The 21081-nt window shown below is 37.0% G+C and overlaps 1 protein-coding gene across 2 annotated transcripts; it reads right to left on the reverse strand.

Annotated features, from left to right (window-relative positions):
- Positions 1–4254: 4254 nt before the first annotated feature.
- On the reverse strand, positions 4255–19377 carry LOC103950457 (DNA ligase 4). Of its 2 annotated transcripts, none has more exons than XM_009361665.3 (27): positions 18939–19377; positions 18495–18586; positions 18177–18262; positions 17954–18090; positions 17554–17628; positions 17363–17454; positions 16994–17065; positions 15836–15915; positions 15675–15712; positions 15586–15592; positions 12759–12914; positions 12264–12339; positions 10436–10560; positions 10300–10334; positions 9973–10031; positions 9084–9167; positions 8428–8523; positions 8290–8338; positions 8058–8145; positions 7670–7873; positions 7122–7247; positions 6888–6987; positions 6679–6784; positions 6407–6537; positions 6142–6300; positions 5304–5459; positions 4255–5054 (listed from the first exon to the last, which is right to left on the reverse strand). In XM_009361665.3, the coding sequence occupies exons 1-27, from the start codon at positions 19272–19274 to the stop codon at positions 4328–4330; spliced, it is 3492 nt and encodes a 1163-aa protein (XP_009359940.2). In that variant the 5' UTR covers positions 19275–19377; the 3' UTR covers positions 4255–4327. The 2 variants fall into 2 exon arrangements, with proteins under 2 accessions (XP_009359940.2, XP_018503760.2); XM_018648244.2 differs by having other exon boundaries at positions 12264–12360.
- Between the last annotated feature and the right edge of the window lie 1704 nt (positions 19378–21081).

Here is a 21081-nt window from a genome sequence, read left to right on the forward strand (position 1 = left end):
TTTGGTCTTGTTTTTTATGTGGAAAGTAGTTAACTAGTACATGTTAATAATTGCATCATGTTGTAGACTGTAGTAAAACATGTCTATGAATAATTGGTTACCCATATTGCTCGAGAAACCCCACTTTGTCGGAATACTTAGAATTATTCAGATTATGGTGTGGGTGGAGCCAGCAAAACATGAAAGCTACACGACCCATAACAAAAACAACTAAACAAAAATAATACGTGAAGGGTAAAAAGAAAGCAAAGTGTTATTTTAATGAACCCAAAAATTTATTTAATGTTGAAGGAAGATTTAATTAGAGAGTGGAGAGGGACGGCAAAGAAAGAGAAAAAGGGGATCAAATTTTTTTAATGTGTTTTTTTCTCCGCTTTGTATCTCTATTTATACTAATTTTTGGTACGGTTTTACTTGTCCTCTAATTTCTACTTCTAATTTACATATTACCGTGGTAGCAAAAATCCGTCATCTTCGGTCTTGATGAATTTGTACCTGCAAAACAAATTAACACCTTTGATCAAAGGTCAAATCCACATGCCTAAGGAGTTTTTTTTGGGGAGGGGGTGGGTTTGGCCAATGAATCAATGCCTAAATCAGTTTCTTTTGAAAGAGAGAGAGTTTTAGGACTTAATTGCGTAGCTAAAGCTTACCAAAATGTGGGGAGAAAGGGTATTAGTAGGAAGATGGCCGGCCATAGGGAGAGAGGTTCTTGAGCCATGTGTCGTCTTCCAGTTGGCCAAGGTGTGTAATTCGTAGGATGGAGAAGGAAAGAATTATCCCGAATGTTGGAACCGAATTCATGCACCGCCATAGGAGCACAAATCTGTGTAACCTATAAAAGAATAAACAACCATGAGCTAGGCAAAGATCGGAGGGTGTGCCAGTCAAAGGCTTTCAGACGGTCAAGTCAGTAAGTTATATTAAGACTCAAGCAGTGGGCAAGAGAATAAGTATGCAACAATTATGTTACCAGAGATGAGCCCTAGAAGGGTGTATTTATACCAGTCGAGAATGAGACCTTTTAGGATAGTAAAATCCTTATTAAACCAAAAGAATCCCAAAGGATATCTAGGAAGCAGATATTGCATTCGCTTAGGAGTGTGATTACTTACGGCACACTCCAATCCTTATATTGGAAGGATTCCAAAGTTATAGGAAACCTGCTGATTCCTTACTGGATTAGATTTACATATCTTGCGTAACAAGTATGGTCAATATTAGCAAAGTCGTCGAACTTCGCCCACTGATTCTGGAACATGATGATTGTGGCATTGTTGCTCCGTTGGATTAAATGTCGACATCACCCCCCCCCCCCCCCCACCCCTTTAGGTTAAACTAATACTCATCCTAGAACTTTCAATTGGCACCAAAGCAAGTCATGAGACATAATTGTGAGATTTGTTGGATAACTAGGATGATTCGTTATGTGGGTTAAGTTTCTCATTCACCACACTTTGATGGTGACAACTATGTTGCGTGGAAGCGAAAATGAAATATTTTCTATGGGCGCAAGAAGATAAGGTGTGGCTTACTATTGAAGAATGTTGGGAACTTCTGACGATTGAAGAAACTAAAGGTGAAGGAGAGTCCTCTATGTCTATAACTAAGCTTAAGCCTATGAAAAAATGGAGTAATCATGAGCGCAGCTTTAGAACTTTTAACCAAAAGGCTCTGAATGCTTTATTCACAGCCATTTCACCTGAACAATTCAATTACATAAGCAAATGTACAACAATGAAAGAAGCTTGGGACATTCTTGAAGTTGCTCATGGGGGTAACTTAACTGTTAAAGAATCCAAGCTTCAACATCTCTTCACAAAATTTGAAAATATCAAAATGTCTAACGATGAGAGTTTCTTTGACTTTTATGCTAAGCTTAGTGTAATTGTCAATGGCTACCATAATCTTGGCGAAAATATTCCAGAGCATAGTATTATGAATCTTGAGATCACTTCATGTGAGATTTTATGCTAAGAGAACATTGATTTGAGGAATCAAAAGATCTAAACACCTACAAGCTTAAGCAAATGATTGGGTCTCTCCAAACATATGAGTTAGAGCTTCCTAATTCCAAAGAGGTGAAAAGAATTACTCTCAAAGTTGTCAAAGAAGAAAACAGCAAGGACTAGTTGAAGTCTTATCTGAAGATGAATTGGTTGAACTCTCTAAGAAAATTAGAAGGTTTCTCAGTATCAAGAATTCCAAGGGTCATGACCAACAAACCAACTTAGGTACAAACTCAATAAGTATTCGTTCTTAAGACGTCTCACATGATAAAGCATCTAGGCCATCTCAAACTAGTGAACGTAGGAGTTCAAACCATTGAGTTCAGTGCCATGAGTGCCATGGACATAGTGCTTCTGAGTGTGCAAACCCTATCAAGAGAAAAGAGAGAAGAAGAATAAGGCAATGAATGTTACTTGGAGCAATAGTGATTCTGGTGATGCATCTGCTAGGAAAACGAAAAGGATACAATTGCTTTCATAGGAACTGTCAATTGATTTGATATAGAAGGCTCATTTGTTGAAGAACCTGACATGGAGGAAGCCTTGAAAAAATATTCTGATCTCTATGACACCACTGTGCAAGTCAAGAAAGATAACTCTATCTTGAGAAAGAAACTGGCACTAGTTGAAAGTGAAAAGAAGGAAGCTAAAGTTGAGCATCAATTTTAGTTGGACAATGGAGAGAAACTGCGAGAATCATTGTTAGAAAAGATTCATATTCTTTAAACCACAATAAACACTCTCACGTCTTGTGAGAAAGCTCTTAAGGATAAACTGGTTGAGGTAAAAGGAAAAGTTCAAGAACTAAGCATAGGTTCGGGAAAATTTGACAACATGCTTAGCTATGCAAAAGAGTTTTGGAGACAAAAGAAGTCTAGGATTCGAGTCTGAAATTACTACTAATTCTTCTTCCATTACAAGGTTTGTCTAAGCCTCTTATATTCTTAGCTTGAAGGTAGGTGATGATCAAGGTTTAGGTCTTACTTCCGAAACACCTATAAGTCAATACTTTAGCTAACCCAATTCCAAAAGGTCTAGAAGTTTCATTCCTATTTGTCATATTTGTGGGATTCATGGTCACATAAGCAAGTCTTAAGAAACAATTTGTAACTCATTTTAAGGAGGTTAATAGGATCACAAGGATTATATATGTTTCAAGTTTGACTGTTCCAAAAATGAGACAAGTTTGTAAAAGAAAATATTATCATAGTGGTGTACTTGTCAAATACTCTCCACCTCTGAGTCATTTATATTAACAAAACTCTCTCTTTGCAAATGTTTTCAGTCATGTATGTTTGCATTTTCATATAGGCTAGATATTGCAATTTTTTCTTCTTATTAAAAAAAAATTGTGTGAGACGAAATGAAAAACTATGTTTTCATATGAGTTTTGTTACAACCCGTATCTTAGAATACTGTATTTTATTCTTGAACCTTGTGAAATGATTAAAATACCCCTAGTTGGATGTCTTGAGTAAATATCGAGCCTTGAGCTTAAATTTCAATTTCTCATATTTACTTGGTTTCTTTAATTGTTTTCGTACTCATGAGCGTGTGAGTGAAGATCGGAGTTACGAGGGTTGAATGGTAAACTCAAAGCGATGGAGGGCACTTTTGTAATTTCACATAGGAAATTACTAAGTGGGATTAAACCCACTCTTGGTCCCTCTCTTCCTCTCATTCACGTTAGTCTCCTTCTCGATCTGAACTCTTTCTCTGCAACACTCACTCTCTCGAAGTTCACCGAGAGCCATCACTCACAACCACCCTTCTCCGTTCAACAACCCAACCCCAAACCATCATTCTAGCATCCCCGTGACCTCAGGATCCCAATAGTATGCTTGCATGTGTGATCGGTGGTCGGGAAGGGACTCAACCCTAGCGTCCTCTCTGCATGCAAGCCTAGCTCCGGTGACGAACTCCAATGAGAACCGTCGAGCTCGAAGCCAGCTGGGGGTGTTCTTTCTGTGGATTTGAGTAGTTTTCGTCCGGAGAAGACATGTGGAGGTTCCAAGTCCAGTTTTTGTGGCTCTAACCCCTGCATGCACCCTGTTTTCTTTTTCTAGAATCCGATGAGCCTTCTCGAATGAAATTCGGCGAATCCGATGAACCTGAAATCGTTGTGCGTAAGCTCCTGCATGATACTAGCGTGTTATTCGTTGAGTTTTGAGTTGTTTTGCACGAAAAAAAAATCTTTGTACGCCAGGCGCAAAGGTTTTAGAAACATAAAGGTGGAAGGGGACGCTGGTTTGGGTTCAGGTTCGATTAACTCCGGATCCATTACATACAAAAGAGACAACCCTAACGCAGAAATCAATTTACCAATCCTTTAGCAGCTCACTAGCAATATCCTTGTAGCTAACTTTCTTTTTCTTTGAAGGTCCTGCATTCGGTATCGGATCCGGTGCTGGTTTCTCATCTCGAGTACTCGTATATGTAGTTTCAGCTTTTTTCATACCAAGACTTGGAATCATGTCAAGCAACATGGCTTCAACAGGATCAGCCGTAGCTTCAAGTTCCTCCCGTTTTTTACTCTCTTGGACGTTTTGTTTCTCCTTCATTTTGATTTCAGCAATCTTGTAAGGCTCTTCAATTCTAATGTCCTCGGCGACATCTTGCTCAACTGCTTTGCCTCTTCGTAACGATTCAGAATCTTTCATTGCTTCATTTTCTTGGATGTCTCTACTTTCCTGACCTACCGTTCCGTGAATTCTTTCTCCCAGATCAACCTCTTCCCCAAGTGATGTACTGTCATGAGAGCCACCTTCTTCTGACTCGTTGCCAGATATTTTAGCTGGCTTCCTTCCAATACGCGCCCGTGCTCTTCTAGCTTGGTTGACAGCTGATTTTCCTTTGTTCAAGCTTGTGCGAGCAGGTCTTCCCCTTTTCCTTTTGCTTCCCCTCTCGGGTGAGTCCAACATCTTATAGTTTTCTGGAGCCGCTTTTACTTCAATCTCTTTTCCTTTCCGGTTAGGAAAACAAGAATTGTGGTTTTCCACCGCATCCATATCGCAGGGTGCTTCTTCTAGACCCATGTCATGTTTCCTACACAAAACAGAAGCAGAACTGAAATGTTATCCACCGTAAAACTTGTTCCTCGTGCTGTGTTCACGGTAGGAACCAAATAAAAAAAAAACAAAACAAATACGATTCCCCGTGTATAACTCAAATCAACTAACTTGACTTTCGATGTTTATTATGACAACACTTATAGCCCAATATCCCATAAGTGAAACTGAAACAGCGGAATGCCACACGCAAAATGCAATCATATTTTAAAATAATCGAACTCACCATTCTTCAACGTTGGATTCTTCCAACCCATTGGGTTTTAAGCTATATTTTTCCTCTTGCAATCTTTGGTCTCTTTCCAAGCAGTCTTCCAACCATTGCGATCCAACAATATGCAACCTTTTGCTATGCAGATATCGTTTGTCTCCTTCAGTGAAACTGTAACAGAGAGAGCAATTCAAAAGATAGAGGAGAAAAGGTCGCGGACTGTAAACAGAACAGAACAAACAATTCATGCTCTTACAAAGGTAATATCAAAATCTCATTAACAAAGAAAGAATTAAAACCATAATCTTCCTGTTTCTTAACATGATATTTTGTTTTACTGCCACATTAGCTATTAAGCCTATTATAAGAGAACATGCATATGGCTGTGTTGAGAAAGAAATGACACCACTCAATTGATTATAAATAAATCCTAATACACAAACATTACTTATATTAAAATGGAGACACCATTACTGTATGAATCTTGATTAATTAGTAATGCCAGAAAAAAGCACATCTGACGACTTTTCAGGGAAAGCAAATGAATGAACACATTAATTGATGTGAATATCCTTACACATGATATAGCAACGAGAACCGAAACTATATTGATTGCACACCCATATTTGAATAATAATATATAAATAAAAGGGAAAACTGGAGGTACCGAGCCTCCAAAATTGATGAAAATAACCATTCAACAGATTCGACAAAGAATCATAAAATAGGTTAATAATGCTTCGATTGCGAGTAATGATCCACATATCTTATTATCAGGAAATGCCAGCAATTATCCTGAACTAAAGAATACTTCCTTTCAGTCACGACTCACAACATTATGGACCATAGTTACCTTCGTAATAAAGTTTCAAATATATCAGGACCCTGCACAGACAAGACTACCAAATGGGTCGCCTGAACAAGACCGTCAGTGACTCTGCCACCACCCCTGAGAACTTCAATCCTCAACCTTCTCAGTGTGAGTCCTAAGACAACTTCCCAATCCGGCTTCCTTCAACCAAAGATTAATCAGAAAGCAATTAACAAAAAAATTTGATTACAAAGGAAATAAAAGAAAAACCTAGTAAAGAAAGCTTAATGTATCCAACAGATCTTACGAGGAATGAATTGAGGATTTAAAGTAAATGCAGCAGTCGTGAAAGCGAGACCATCTATCCACCGGACAGTATTTTTTCTTGTAATAGTCAACAACTTTGGAGTCCTCTGATCTATGAATGTTGCTTAAAAGCTGAAAAAATTAAATAAATAATTACCACGTTGTCTGTTAAAAACTCTATCTGTTAACTCCATCAGAACCAGTACTAAATAAATTAGACATAATACAGCCAATTCACTGTTATGAGAGAAACTAAAAATTCTATGTATATACCTGCTTTATCTCCGCAAGGTCAAGATCCCAGTAGTACGAGTCAGAAAAATCATCAATCTCTTCTTGTAACTTCTTCTTAGAAGAGTCAGATAAGAAGAGATAGTACCTACACGAGTAAAAGAAGAGTAAATAAAAGCATTTACAGTCGGAAAAGGAGGCAGATTTTACAATGTCTTTTCAATACAAATAGATTAGATACTGTCACTAACTTTGGCTGTAATGGAAGGAGTTTCTTTTGAGAACAACAATCCAACACCCAAGAGATATGAATGATATCTCCATGACGCTTTGCTGCCTGATACCTGATCCCTGTCAAACTAACTTAGGATCAATAAAACTAATAGAAATTGTCCTTGTGTGTGCATGTAACTAAGTCATGAAATATATATATATATATATATATATAGAGAGAGAGAGAGAGAGAGAGAGAGAGAGAGGGATACCTTTGCCATCAGCTGCAACACAGTGTGTAACTGCATTATTTAAATTCATAGAGAAAGTACCCCCATTCTCAACAACTAGCTTGTGCAAGGAATCAAGAGAATGAGTGGGTGGCACATTAACAAAGTCTGGGAAGTTAAGAACAAAACGGCAGAAAAGATGGAACATTTTTAGAAGTCACTGAATAAATGGATGCAATCATATGGCATGCTCAAAATAGCCAATGTTAAGCCTATATAGATTCCAAATGCATACAAATAGTATTCGCCGTTTCTTTTATTAAATTTTTGTCTACAGGTTACTAAACACATGTACATCATCTCTCATCCAGTTAATACACGACCCAAACCCCTTAATGGAAATAAGAGTTAAGTACAAAATGGAGAAAGTATCATCACAAGAAAAAAAAACAGTTGACAACATATACAATAAGAAAAAAAATAATAAAAATTACGTGATGAAAATAAAGACAGAGAAAGATCAGGAAACGTTTTTCAATCACTTGACTCAGATATAAAGCAAATAACTCAGCGATAATCTCACAGGATACAAAACATCATATTTGAAAATAGTAATGTGTCCTCCTTCACGCCCGAAACATCAGTCTGAACAAAATGAGAGGGGACAATAGACAGATTTCTTTTCTCTTCCTTTCTAGGGGACTTCTTGCTTCTCTTTTTAGTATCCTGCAGACCACCATAATCCGTCCCCCTTTGTGTGGTCCCATTGCCTGCTTGTACAAGCTCTATAAATGCTGCAAGAGGAAAATCAAACAACCAAAAATTTAAAGTTTGTGTCCATTAAGAGCTTACTGAATCCTTGAATACTGAAATTAAGAATATAGAGAGGAATCCTAGTACTGAAAATTGAAAATATACTGGTGGCCGAAGTAAAGCTAGAATCCTAAGATGCATTTGGAATAAATTGGATCCTCTTACACTGCACGTCAAGGCATTCATGCCAAGGTTTATCATATCTAACACGATCAATACGTGGAAATCTCAGGCTGTACGGTGCAGCAAAAACCTGCAAGAATGCCACAGCTAATAGATCAATAAAATCACCAAACTCAAAATAGAACCTAAACATATACGGTGGCCTTCCTAGATCTATATGTAGTATCTGATTAATAAATGAATCACAAATGTTACTATAGCTGTTAGGACCCACCTCAGACTTTATAGTTCTGATGTCACTCGTTATAGAAAGTATTATTGATCTGCAATACAAAGGGGGAAAAGAAAAAGATGATTGATATATAAGCTGACAATGAATACATCACAGACCTATTCAGAAAATCATACTAACTTCTCAGGGCTTTCAACCCAAACATCTGGTCTCTCTTTAGAATTGTCTGTTACTTGATAAAAACTTGGTGGTGCCTTTTTTGGGTACTCATATTTCCTGACAGAAGAGAGAGAATCAAAATTTATTTGCAATTTTGCACAGATAAGGAAAGAATAGCACTTAACACCTAGTATTTGTCAACACAAGATCTAGTATTTTCTTTTCTTTACCAAAAAAATAAAAACGATATTTAACAATTGAAAGAATAGATCCCTTGACGTATCACAATGATCCTAACCCATTTCCCCACCCTCCCTCACTACTTTGGGCTAAACCCAAGGGCTTAATAAGGTATTGTATTTCACCATATAAATTTCCCTGTACCAGTAATTAGCCAAAAAAGTCCTATTGGTGTTGGCTCCAAGCCTTATCTCAACTTCTTAACAGAATTCCTGATAAATGAAATTAAACTGATCTGACCTAAACTTACAAAACTACACTAAACAATCACCAAAGATATCAATTTTACAAGCTTCATGGCCATCAATGCAATAGTCACAGCACATAGTGTTCTGGTTGCTTCAATGGCCATTTCATCTTGCTCGTTGGATATTTTTTCGAATAATCCCCTGCAGAGCTATCACAGCGTTTTTAAGTCATATAACAAAATAAAATACCTCAAATACGGCTTTAATTTTGTTGCAACAGCTTCTATCTCTTCATCAGAAAGTCCAGTGCCCACTCTGCAAAAGGATACAAACCTGCGATATGAAAACCTAGTTAGAAACATTCGATTACCCAGAGTGCAAACAAGCATAATAAGCACAATGATTTAGGCAACAATGTGAGACACTTACACAACCTATTGCTTGTTAGTTGTTTTAAGTATCAATATAGTTTAAAATCAATTCCTCTTGATTATGTTATTCTCCAAATTGGAGGATATATATAGCAATACAAACTATCTAGATCAAGTGTGAAACCAAATATAATAAGTCGAATATGACTGCTATGAATCTACAGCCTACAATCTACATTACTCTTTAGAATCAACTCTATTAATTACATGGGATTACTTGTCTGATCTTTAGTCAAGATTGCTTCTTCAATTAATATCAGCCAACAAATATATTAGCAAAAAGCCAACCCTAAGTCAGCTAAATTCATATTCAAGATCAACTCTAAAACAAGCCAGGTAAAATTCCAACCAGATATATAAAGGTCAACCAAAAGAAAGAAACATTGTACCAGCAAACACATTTAAATTAACTCGTAGATGCTCCTCTTTTATACTTTCTCAAGTTGCCAAAATATTAATTTACACCGCAACAGATACATGTTGGCACTGTATAAACATGCATGCAGGTGCGTGTATGAGAGAGAGAGAGAGAGAGAGAGAGAGAGAGAGAGAGGAAAATATGATAATCGCTAATGATGAGAGAATGCTTGGTAAACATTCTCATAAGCATCATTAACAAATCAAGAAAAATTAGATGCTAAACAATATTTTCATATATTGAAGCTAATCATTCTCTGAAAATCAACTAACCAATGAATAATTCTTACCTTCTAGGATATGTATTTGAAACCGGACGCTCAGCAAGACCCACCAAGAACTGAGCTACCTGCAATATATGAGAAATTTATCAAATGAACTAAAATTCAAACACATATATTGGTGCACCCGGTTCTTCTCTCCTAGGGTCCTTAAAATAACATCTTGTTTCATAGCCCTCATGGCAATACATCTCAGTCGTCTGCATATGATCTCAAGGGTCGAAGAATATAAACTTATTTGAGGACCCTAAGATAGTACATGATATACACAGGTGCACAATGTTTATTGGGTGGGAAGGGAAAAGACTAGTATATTAGCAAGGATTGCAAACTGACCACCCCTCCACGACGTCCAGAGCCATAGTATCCTCCTAAACACAGGCATGCAAACATTTAACTAAAAAGCATGGCAGATACAATAATCCAATAAATTTCTTCGTGTATAAGAATTTAAGAAAAAGAAAGTACAGACCTATGATAAGAACGTCCAGATCAGAACCTGCACGAATGTAGTCAGGCTTTAATTTTAACCATTTTCCACTACGATCACTAGGTTCCCATTTCGAACCAAGGTCCTTCAAAACAATCCCCTCATCTCTAACAGGAAGAAAAAATGATAAATAAGCATTAGAAATATCCATGAATAACTCAATTTGGAACAAAACGCAACATTGATTCTGGAATGAAGAATTTAGACGCTATAAGAATATGGGGAAAAGGGCTTAGTTTCATATTTTTCTCATGTGCAACACCATCGATATGAAGGTTTCTATGATTTTAAAGGTATTTACAAGAAGCGTACGAAAAATCACTTTTAACCTTAGCTGCTAAGATTAAGTTCTTGTTGTTTATGTCCAGGGAAACAATTGGAACTCCACAACTTGGTCCAGTCTCACTTTTACAAATCTAAAAATCTGGAGCTAGTGGTAAAATTTCTTCTATTAAATGGAGAAAGATTATAAAATTTATAGAAACTGAAAAACAACGTACAAGAAAAGATGGCCAAATCTCCATTTATGCTTAGGAAACAAATTACGAGAAAAGCATTATGAACCTAAGATTAATGCCTAATGGTCCTAATTAAACTGAACTCAAATACAATAAAAGGAATATCCCTAAATCTATTTTCCATTGATGCCCATAAACACGCCAAAAATCTGCTTTACCATAGGAAATCCACTTCCACTCTAACGTCTACAAAGATTTTGCTCTCTCTCCATCCAACAATCTAAAGAAATACCAACTGCATCAGAATAGTGTAATCCTCTCTTTATAGGCTTCTACCTCCAAATAGTTTCAAAACTAATTCACATAAAATACTCCGAAAGGCCTGAACCAAGGGCATTAATGCTGCATATTGTAATTTTACTGGGCTTAATGCAATAATGACATGGTCAAATTAAGAACGAGCTAACAGATAACGATCAAACATCAGACATTGCACTTCCAAAACGAAAGAAACAACGTTTCAAAGAGCTGAAAGGAAAATGCATTGATGTCCCTATGTCTTAAGAACATACCAAAAAGATCTTGTCAACGGGACCAAATTACCATCTTTATGCAATTAGATAATAGTATTATATTTACAGTCTTCACATGAGTGGTCCAATATCTACATGCAAGTGAGTTATAAACCAATGTTACCACAACCCACAAAACTTGGCTGGGGAACATAGGTGTAAAGTGTCTTATCTTTTGCACCAATGAAGCCAGAGACATCTAACTATGTGGAAGGATGTATGGATAATGTATCCAGCCTTTACCCACAACTCAATAGATTTTATGAGAAAGCCTAAATAGCATGTAGGATCGACTGCAGATAATGTATATAACTACTACAACTCAGTAGACATTTACAAGAAGGCCACATGTTTCTACCTACCCATTAATGTATATGACAAGATGCTATTAAGGCCTTCTCATAAATGTCATTCACGTTATTCCTATTGAGGCCTTCTCATAAATGTCCTTCACATTATTCCTATTGTTCCACCACATAGATTATTTGATTTTTGCATTTAAAGACACATGATACATCAGAACAATCATTGCATGTTTCTATAAATAGTTCCTAATGCACCCTCATGTTACTCCTATACGAGCTACAATAGTTAACACTCGTACAATAGTTAACCTGAGTCACTTTACTCGGACCTTTTTTTAATCAGCATAGCAATACAAAAGAGAAGAAAAGAAAATGGAACAAGGAATTTGACAGTAGAGGAAATTAAAATCAATCTTATATGATAAAAAGAAACCACTTGCTATTCAGTTGGCCTTATAATACTTGGAAATCTGACCTATTTTCGATGGTATCTTTGAAAAACTTCTCAACATCATCCACATTACTAGCAATAAGCGACCAGCAAGGTTCCCCTGCATTCCCATCACAAGAGACTGATCGAGTGGTAAATATATTAAACTATTTTGCAGGAATGATTAGCTTTCCAGAAGAAAAAAAATATACTATGTTTCTATGCAAAGAATTACCAGTAGTGGAGAGAAGAACCTACTAAATCAGCATTATAATATCAGACAACAATGACGGGCATCTAGTCATTAATTGTGTATTTCATCTTTCTTTTGTTACATATTTCGTAGAAAATACCTTTTACATGAATGAAAATTTTCCAAACCCAGATGAATCACATAGCAAGTTTATGTACATAAATCAACTCAGTAGCAAGCAAATGAAAATATAAAAATGCCAATTAAACTTGCAAAATCCACTGATTTGTACTGGCTTGAAAAACAAACATATAAACAAATTCTGAAATCTCTAAAAGCATTTTTACCTTCATTACGGTGAGCGTTAAGACCACGATTGGGTACTAAAATCTCTAAACAACCCTTCAATGGATTCACAACTTTCTGGAGAAGCTCATGTCGTTCCTTCAAGCTCTGGTGAATCACACTAGTATCTCCAACATAGAGGATATCGAATGCAACATCTAGATAATCTCATGTCAAGGTACACATAATTAACATTTTCATAATTGTCCTCCACATTTTTTATTTGTGGATTCAGTGATATCTTGTTAGGAATTGGTTCGTCAATATTAGTGTCCTATTTTCTTTAGAATTGTATTAGGAAAGCTAAAGGCACACATATTCTTGTCCTACAAGGATTATGAAAAAATTAAGTTTTCTTGTACAATTAGATTGGGAATCCTAAAAGTATAAATGGCATAGGAACGTAAATATACTTTCCTATCCCAAATAGCATAGGAGACTTAATCAGAAAATAGGCGTGTAAACCACATCCTATACTTATAAATAGGGTGTGGCAAGGAGCAGAGAATAAGAGACAGTCGAGAGAAGTCGGAGGGATTAGTCCTAGGGTTTACAAAAGCATTGCATGCTCTATTATTGATTCAAAGAGAAATCACGATTAGACGTAGGCAAACGTTCTGCCGAACCAAAATATATCTTGTGCATTCTAATTATTCTCTATTTTTGCTAAGTTTAGTCGATTGTCGGATACATCAAAGAACAAGTTCCATAGTGGAGACGAAAATCTTACAATTGGTATCAAGAGCTTGGTTCGAGGTGTTTTGCGATGTCAAAAGAAAGGAGTTCGCGGACCTAGGAAGCTTAAGGCCTGCATTACAACCTTTTGATGGCAAGGATGATTTCACATACTAACAAAGGATGATGAGAAATTAGCAAGAGTTGGATGATGCACTCCTCAATGAGAAGCCTTCGACCATGATAGAAGCGGCATCGACCATGACTTTCAGGAAGGCCAAGAGTTCCATCAAGATCATCTCACAAAATCAATCAACTCCCACATTTCAGAAACGATGACTGCTAAATGCTAAGCAAGCATGGGACAAGTTGTTGCAGGTTTATATGGGCAAAACCGTGTCCAACAAACTGTTTCTCGAGGATGAAATTCGGGCTTCGACCGGAAGGAGGTGAAATTGAATATCTCGCATGCAAGTTCCAAAATTGCATAGTCAATCTTCAAAAGGTCGAAGAAACTTAGAAAGATGATGATATGGCTACCATCTTGAGGTCTCTACCCTCATCTTTCAAGCACTTTCGTACAACTCTAAGGAGAGCCTGCAGCTTGAGGACACAATTCAAGCCTTTCAGTTATATGCTAAACTAGATGATATAACTTAAAGCTCTCAAGGCCTTTATGCAAAGGCAAGGAGAGGGGTGGCAAATGACAAAGGAAGAGAAGAACAGCAACAAGGGTGGATCGAAATCCATGAAGAAAAAGGAAAAGAAGGAAGGTTCCTTCTTGCCGATCATTGGAACAGAACTGCAAAATTAGGAAGAAGAAGGAAGCTTAGGTTCAGCTATTGCAATCACTTAAACATTGAGTGATGGGGAACTGCAAGGTTTGTACATTCCATATGTGTTCAGTAAAAGAATTTGATAACTACAAGGAGCTCAGCAGTGGAGAAGTTTTAATGGGGGATGATTCACCATGTTTTATAAGGGGGATGATTCACTGTCAAGATCAATATGTTTCATGGGGGTGATACAAACTTTAAGGAATGTCACATATGTTCTTAGATTCAAGCAGAATTTGATATCCTTGGGTACTTTAGACAAAGCCAGGTATGGGTTTGGCTCTGAAGCATGAAAACTCAAGGTTACCAAAGGTCACTGGTGGTAATGAAGGCTGACATACAACACAATGTGTTATAAAAGCTTATCAAGACTACCATAGTTGGGGGAGCAGCCGTTTGTACCAAGCAGAGTACAGAAGACAAGACTAAACTCTGGCATCACAAGCTAGGGCACATCAGGTTTGCAAGAATTACATAAGCGAGGCCTGCTAAAAGGCGTGTCACTTTGCAAACTGGAATTTTATAAGTACTGCATTCTCGAAAAGCAAAGGAAGGTATCGTTCGCAAGTATCAGTGCAGATAACTGAAGCATGGAGCAACTCAACTATATTCACTCAGACATCTAGGCCCTTGCGCCGACAAACTCTAAGGGTGGATGTAGGTATTATGTTACTTTTATGGGTGATTTTTTCTAAAAAAGTTTGGGTTTATTTCATGGAGCATAAATCCACAGTTTTTGCAAAGTTCAAGGAATGGAAGACACAAACCAAGCATCAAACTGGAAGAAACATCAAGTACATGAGAAGTGACAACGGAGGTGGGCATACAAGCAAGGAATTTGTGACTACTGTAAGCCGGAAGGCATCACGAGACACTTCACAGTAAAGAAGAATCAACAACAACAACAAAGCCTTTTCCCACTAAGTGGGGACAGTAAAGAAGAATCCCCAATAAAATAAGATCTGTTGAGAGAGTGAACAGAACTCACATAGAAAGAGATAGAAACATGTGTTATCATGCAGGATTGCCTGATGGTTATTGGGCAGAGACTGTTAATCATGCAAGTTATTTGATTAATAGGTCACCATCTACAATTCTCGGTTTTGGGAGTGCAGAAGAGGTGTGGACAACTCCCAACTCAGGGTGTTCGGTTACAATGTTTATGCACACATCCCAAGTGATGAAAGTCCCAAGCTAAAGAACAAGTTCCATAGGGAAGTCAAAAATCTTACAAATTCTCACCACCAATCAAGCAGAAAAGCTTGGAAAAGCTGGACCTGGACTTCAACTTTGAGTAAGGTCAGACCAAAAAGGATACAGCACAACTGCATGAGGATGGGAGGCAGCATAAGCTGGACTTGAACTTCATAGTTTACGAAAATAAAAAAAGAATATTATAAAGAAAACCTGTCTATCACTGTCAATCCCGTCCCTTGCTGCCTTGGCTGTAAAGTAAAACAAGGAGAAAAAAAAAATATTAAAGCCAATCCAAGCAAGGCAAAAAGAGTCAAAAGATAATAACAAGAAAAATTTAATCACGAAAAAGAAAAAAAGAATAAAAAGAAAACCTATTTCTTGATTTGAACCAAACTCAGCAAAACGATTAGAAGATGTGTCCCAGACCAACATCTCACCATCAAGAATACACCTGCCAATATTGCCAGGGAAGAATGTATAATGGCTTAAGGTAATACAAAAGATTAAACAAAACACTAACTGTGTGCGTTTTCTCATACAAATATGTATGGGGTTAGACTCTAAATGATACATAGCTTGTTAAACCAAACGCCTATGTTAATACCTAGTTTTCACGCAAATATTGCAAAAGATAGTGCTCACACATATTGATTGGTTAACAAATTAGGGTACAAATAAAGGTGCCACTTCGGGCATCTTTTGGTGCTCGCTAACAAGGAACAGTAAAGCCTTTGAGAGAATGTAGCTTTCTAAAATTGAGATGAATCCCAATCCTTGTGATGGAAGAAAAGGGGAGGTTTTCCATTTGACTGATTTAAGTATAGTTATCCCACAAAAACAGACAAAGACACCTTCAATCACAATTGAAAGACAAAAGTTGGTATTACCTATATGCCTGACCAGATTATTACAAATTAGTACAACCTATATGCATAACTAGTTGTTTATTAATGGTATACTAAAGCAACTTGAAGGGTGAGGTTTGAGGGTCTTTCTTTGTTTTTTCCTTCTGCTAAGGATTACTGCAAGCATAAGGGGTTTGTACATCTTTCCAGTGCACATCTGTTTTTTCATAACAAATGTGTCTCTTAACTAATCACTCCAGCCCATTTTTCCCACAAATTTTTTTCTTCTCGCTCCTTCTCCAATTCATTCTGTCCATTCACACAAAATCTATGCAGACATACGAAAGAAGATTATCTGTATTACAGAGAACTTTATCAAGATACCTCACATCGACAAACAAAGCAATAAAAGAACAGCCGAGCTCTCTCACGTGAGCTTGTAACCCAAGTGGGGGCATTAAGATGGTTTTGGTAATAGTGGATAAAAGAGGGCCCTTACCAGGCCTTATGCGGTGGCTTATCCTTTAAAAACTATAAAAAAAAATAAAAAGCAATAAAGAACAGAAAAGGGCAACAGAGCAAGACATGTCATATTTAGTGTATATTTATATTAGGGACACAAGAAAATAAGACAAATGCAGCCAAAAAATATCAAGGCTCTTGACAATTTGACATAGATATTACCTATCAGCCAGCACATTTTCTACGATAATGTCTGACATTGCATGTGCGTATTCAGAGTGCTCAAGAAAATTCCTGCGCAAGGGAAACATATTGAGTTAAGTTCTCAAATACTTTTGCTTAAGGAATCACTGATATGACAACGACCCAAGCTTTGCATAATTTCAGAAGGAAAACCAAATTCTCTTATTTGAGTAATCCTACCATATTTTGAGCCTAAACTTTGCAATCAAATAAAGTAATTTGTAATTACAATTAAAGAATGCCCATGAGAATAAAATAAAACATTTCCAAAATAAAGATTGAAGAGATAAGTAAATAAGAAAGAAATTGATAGTAAGGTTTGGGATTACAGGTTAAATTTTCCTCTACCTTGAGAAGTAATGTACTTCACTTCCGTTCTTATGAATTTGGATGCGATCGCCATCAAATTTACACTCAACAACCACTTCCTTACCATGAAACTGTGGATGCAGGGGAAGAAAATAAGAAAGATATGAAACAGAATCACCATTTATGCAAACATGTACATGTGAGTAATTTGTGTTTCTATTATATGAAACCTTTTTCCATGCAATATTTGCATCACCAACTCTCATAGCTAGTTGTGGGCGCACAGCTTTTCCAACTTCAATGTCCTGCAGTTTGATACAAAGTACTGTTCTTAATTCATAAGCTGTATCTTTTGGATACATATGAACATTTTGGTGGAAAGAAAAAAAACTAAAAAGCATTTTGACATTTATAAGATCAGAAAGAGCTTCGTAAGACATGTCTTCACAAGCAACTCCCAAAATGAAAAGCCGTTTTTATATCTTTGGCATGCAACAATAGCTTCAAATAATTTTGTCATAGTAGCTTCAACTAGTGAGTAGTAAATACTAGGAACATGCCTAAATAATGTTGCTAAACCATGAAATGTTCAAAGAGATATAAAAAATTGTTTCAGATTTAATTAGAGACCTGGCGTTTATGGCGCTGATTTCTATCACTGAGCTTTTCACAGACCAATTTCAAGTCGCATGTGACATTAAACAAATCTTCAGCATCCGGATGAAATTCGTGAAAGATGCTCTTTTCACTAGTTCCCAGCTTCAGATCTACAGGAGATATAAGAACATAAAAAATTGGAAACTTAAATGAATAGATACCCAAAAAAACATATCATGAAATTTGTAGACAATACCTTTAAGAATGATCATGACAATCCACTTCATTTCCTGTGCATTTGTCTTGTTTATCAGGGTCGAAAGAACTGAAGTCTTCTCTGCCCTGTTGACATGGTTGTGTCATTTAAGTTGCACCAGACAGATTGCGAAAAAATACTGTCTTCATACAATAAACGTAAAGCGAGCAGGGAATATGGTAAGTTGCAACCACAGACTTGCTATATTAATGTTTATCTCATATCTATACAAACTTGCTCACTTGATGCCTTGTAATTGATATTAAGCATTTACAAGGTCCTATTACAAATTCGGAAAGAAGCATTGTAGTAGTATACCTGTTTTCACTCGAAGCTAAACGATCAAGCAAGTCATTTAACTCCTTGATTGTTAGTCCACCTGAACTCAAACCCTGTCTACGTTGCAACACCTGATTCACAAATAGCGAATGGAAAACAAGTTATAAACATAAAACTCCGGAACCATGCACCAAGGTAAACTACAATGAACCACCAAGGTGGAAAATCAACTCATAATAATTTACTGCATGTAAAATTTACTGCAAGTCATTTGGAAAATCATTCTTGTAGGTTTCATTTCTTCAACTTCATACATATTAACTCATATGAACATCAAACCATCAGAAAATTCAGAAATTATATAAAAAAACATACCACCGACCCAGGAGCCAAAATCCCAAAATGAAACGAAACAAACAGAACCCACAAAAATTCCACACACAGAAAGAAATGCAATTTCAGAATAAACCTGAAAACCGTTACCTCCGCCGCCACGAGGGAGAAGTTCCCGGCATTGGCGCCGGTCTTGGCGCCACCCTTGCGCCAATTAATTAGGCGGAGAGCGTCCTCGGAGTCTCTGGCGATGCCAAGGGCGTCGATGAGGCAGGTGGCAAGCACGGACTCCTTGAGGCCGTAGGAGCCGCGCTCGCGGTCGAGGCTGGGAAGAATGAGGCGAATGGAGCTGAAGTAATCGGCGGGTTTGCAGAAATTGTCGAGAAATTTGCGGAATTTGGAGCGCTTTAGGGTTGAGGTTTTGGATTTCTGCATCCAGTTGAAGAGGCTGCAGAGCACGCTGAACTTGGTCTCGTCGGTAGCCATTTTTTTGAAGCTTGTTTGGTACGATGAGTGCTGTGAGTTTGAACTTTGGGGTTTTTATGTATGCGGTGAAGAAAAAAAAGAACCACTAAAAGTGCCTGGACGCCCCTTTTTTTTTTTTTTTTTTTTTTTTTATCACAAAGACTTCAATTGTAATAAAAACTAGTATAAGGTCCAAAAAGAATCGGATAAACATCTACAAAGAAAGTAAAAGGTCCAAGTAAAATGAGAGCAACAATTCAAGATACAACGAGAGCCTCACACAAGCTTAGGCCCGAAGGCAGCAGAAAATAGACAATAAAAAACCCTAATCTCCAGCAGCAAAAACTACATTGCCACCGCTGTCACATCCTTGGAGGAAGCTAAACTCCGAATTGAGAAAGTAGACATCGGATCCAAGTCTCCTTCACGAACCCCTGCAAATATATACAAACAAAGTAACATATGGGAAGAAGGTGAGGCTAAGGGGTACGTAAAATATCCAACACTTGGCCTCGATGGAGATCCGACATGCCGGTTGGGGAAGGGGAAGTGGATATGATATCCAATTTCTGATCAGAACCTGCCGATCCGAGCACATGGTGGGATGAGGATGAAGTATCACAGCTAGGGAGGGGGAGGAAGGAAAATAAAAGATAGAAAGCAGTAAAAGCAGGCGAAAAACGCCGGATAAGGGGCAAGATGCCCCGGATAGTTGAGACTCAACTCAAGGTAAACTGAGATTAAACTCAAGGGAGAACCAAGAATTAAAAAGGAAGGGAGAAAACTAGAAAATATGAAGGAAGAGGAGGAGGGAAGCAGGGAGGGGGAGGAGTAGAGGAGATGAGGGGAAGGAAAAGAAGGAAAGTGCAAGGGAAAGAGAACATGAGAAAACTTAAGAGAAAAAGGAGAAGAAGGACAAAAAGAAGAAAAGAAGGAAGGAAGGAACGATGCCTCAGCCAAAGGTTGGGGCCGGCGGCTAAGTTGTTGGGAGTCTTTCACAAAGAGAATTTTAGAAAGAGAAAAAGGGGAGACTTATTAAAGAGAGAGCGTTTTTTAAGTGTCTGGAAGTTTGTTTTCATACTCGTAAGTTTAAACAAAGGAGCTTTCACTGACTATTTCAATTGAATAGAATAATTTGTCATCAAATAGTATTGACTAAATTATTGTTTTTAAGAAGAAAAAAATAATGATTAATGAAAACAACTTGGAGTAACTTTAATTTAATAAAAAAAAATTAAATTAAACTATTATTTAACCAAAAATGATTAAAAATTCATCATAGGAACAAAACTATTCTTAAATAGACCCCTGCAAACACAAATACTCATGGGCCGAATTAAAAGCCCAACACAATAAAAAGAAAATTCCAAACTTGCCCCAAACGAAAACTACCCAAGTCCGTTATCGTAGTAAACATGAAAGTGATGAACTGTTGTCCACCATCCCCAATTTCATTTTCCCTCTCTGACATCCACCATTCCCACTTTCATTTTTCCTTTACCCAATTCTCAAAAACTAAAAATACTACTTTTTCAAATATTACTTATATGGAAGGTTTCTTTTTCTCCAATGTGTTTTAACTTTTTATTTGAATTTATTTATTTCTTCTTATCTCACCTTTTCTACCTAGTACAATTTTTTATTAACTACAAGTAACCCCTTCAACTTATGTCATGTTTACTTTTTCTTTGGTAACTCTACAAATTTGATACTTTGAGATTCTTCAAGGAAAAAATGATCAAATAGCTAAAATATTTCCATAAGTAAACAAAGTTATCAATTATAAACAAATGAAAAGTCTCCAAAATGTAAAATCTTCATATTAAAC

The sequence above is a fragment of a genome, unplaced genomic scaffold, assembly GCF_019419815.1.
Source record: "Pyrus x bretschneideri cultivar Hongxiangsu unplaced genomic scaffold, Pyrus_bretschneideri_v1 Contig36, whole genome shotgun sequence".
Lineage (NCBI taxonomy): Eukaryota > Viridiplantae > Streptophyta > Magnoliopsida > Rosales > Rosaceae > Pyrus > Pyrus x bretschneideri.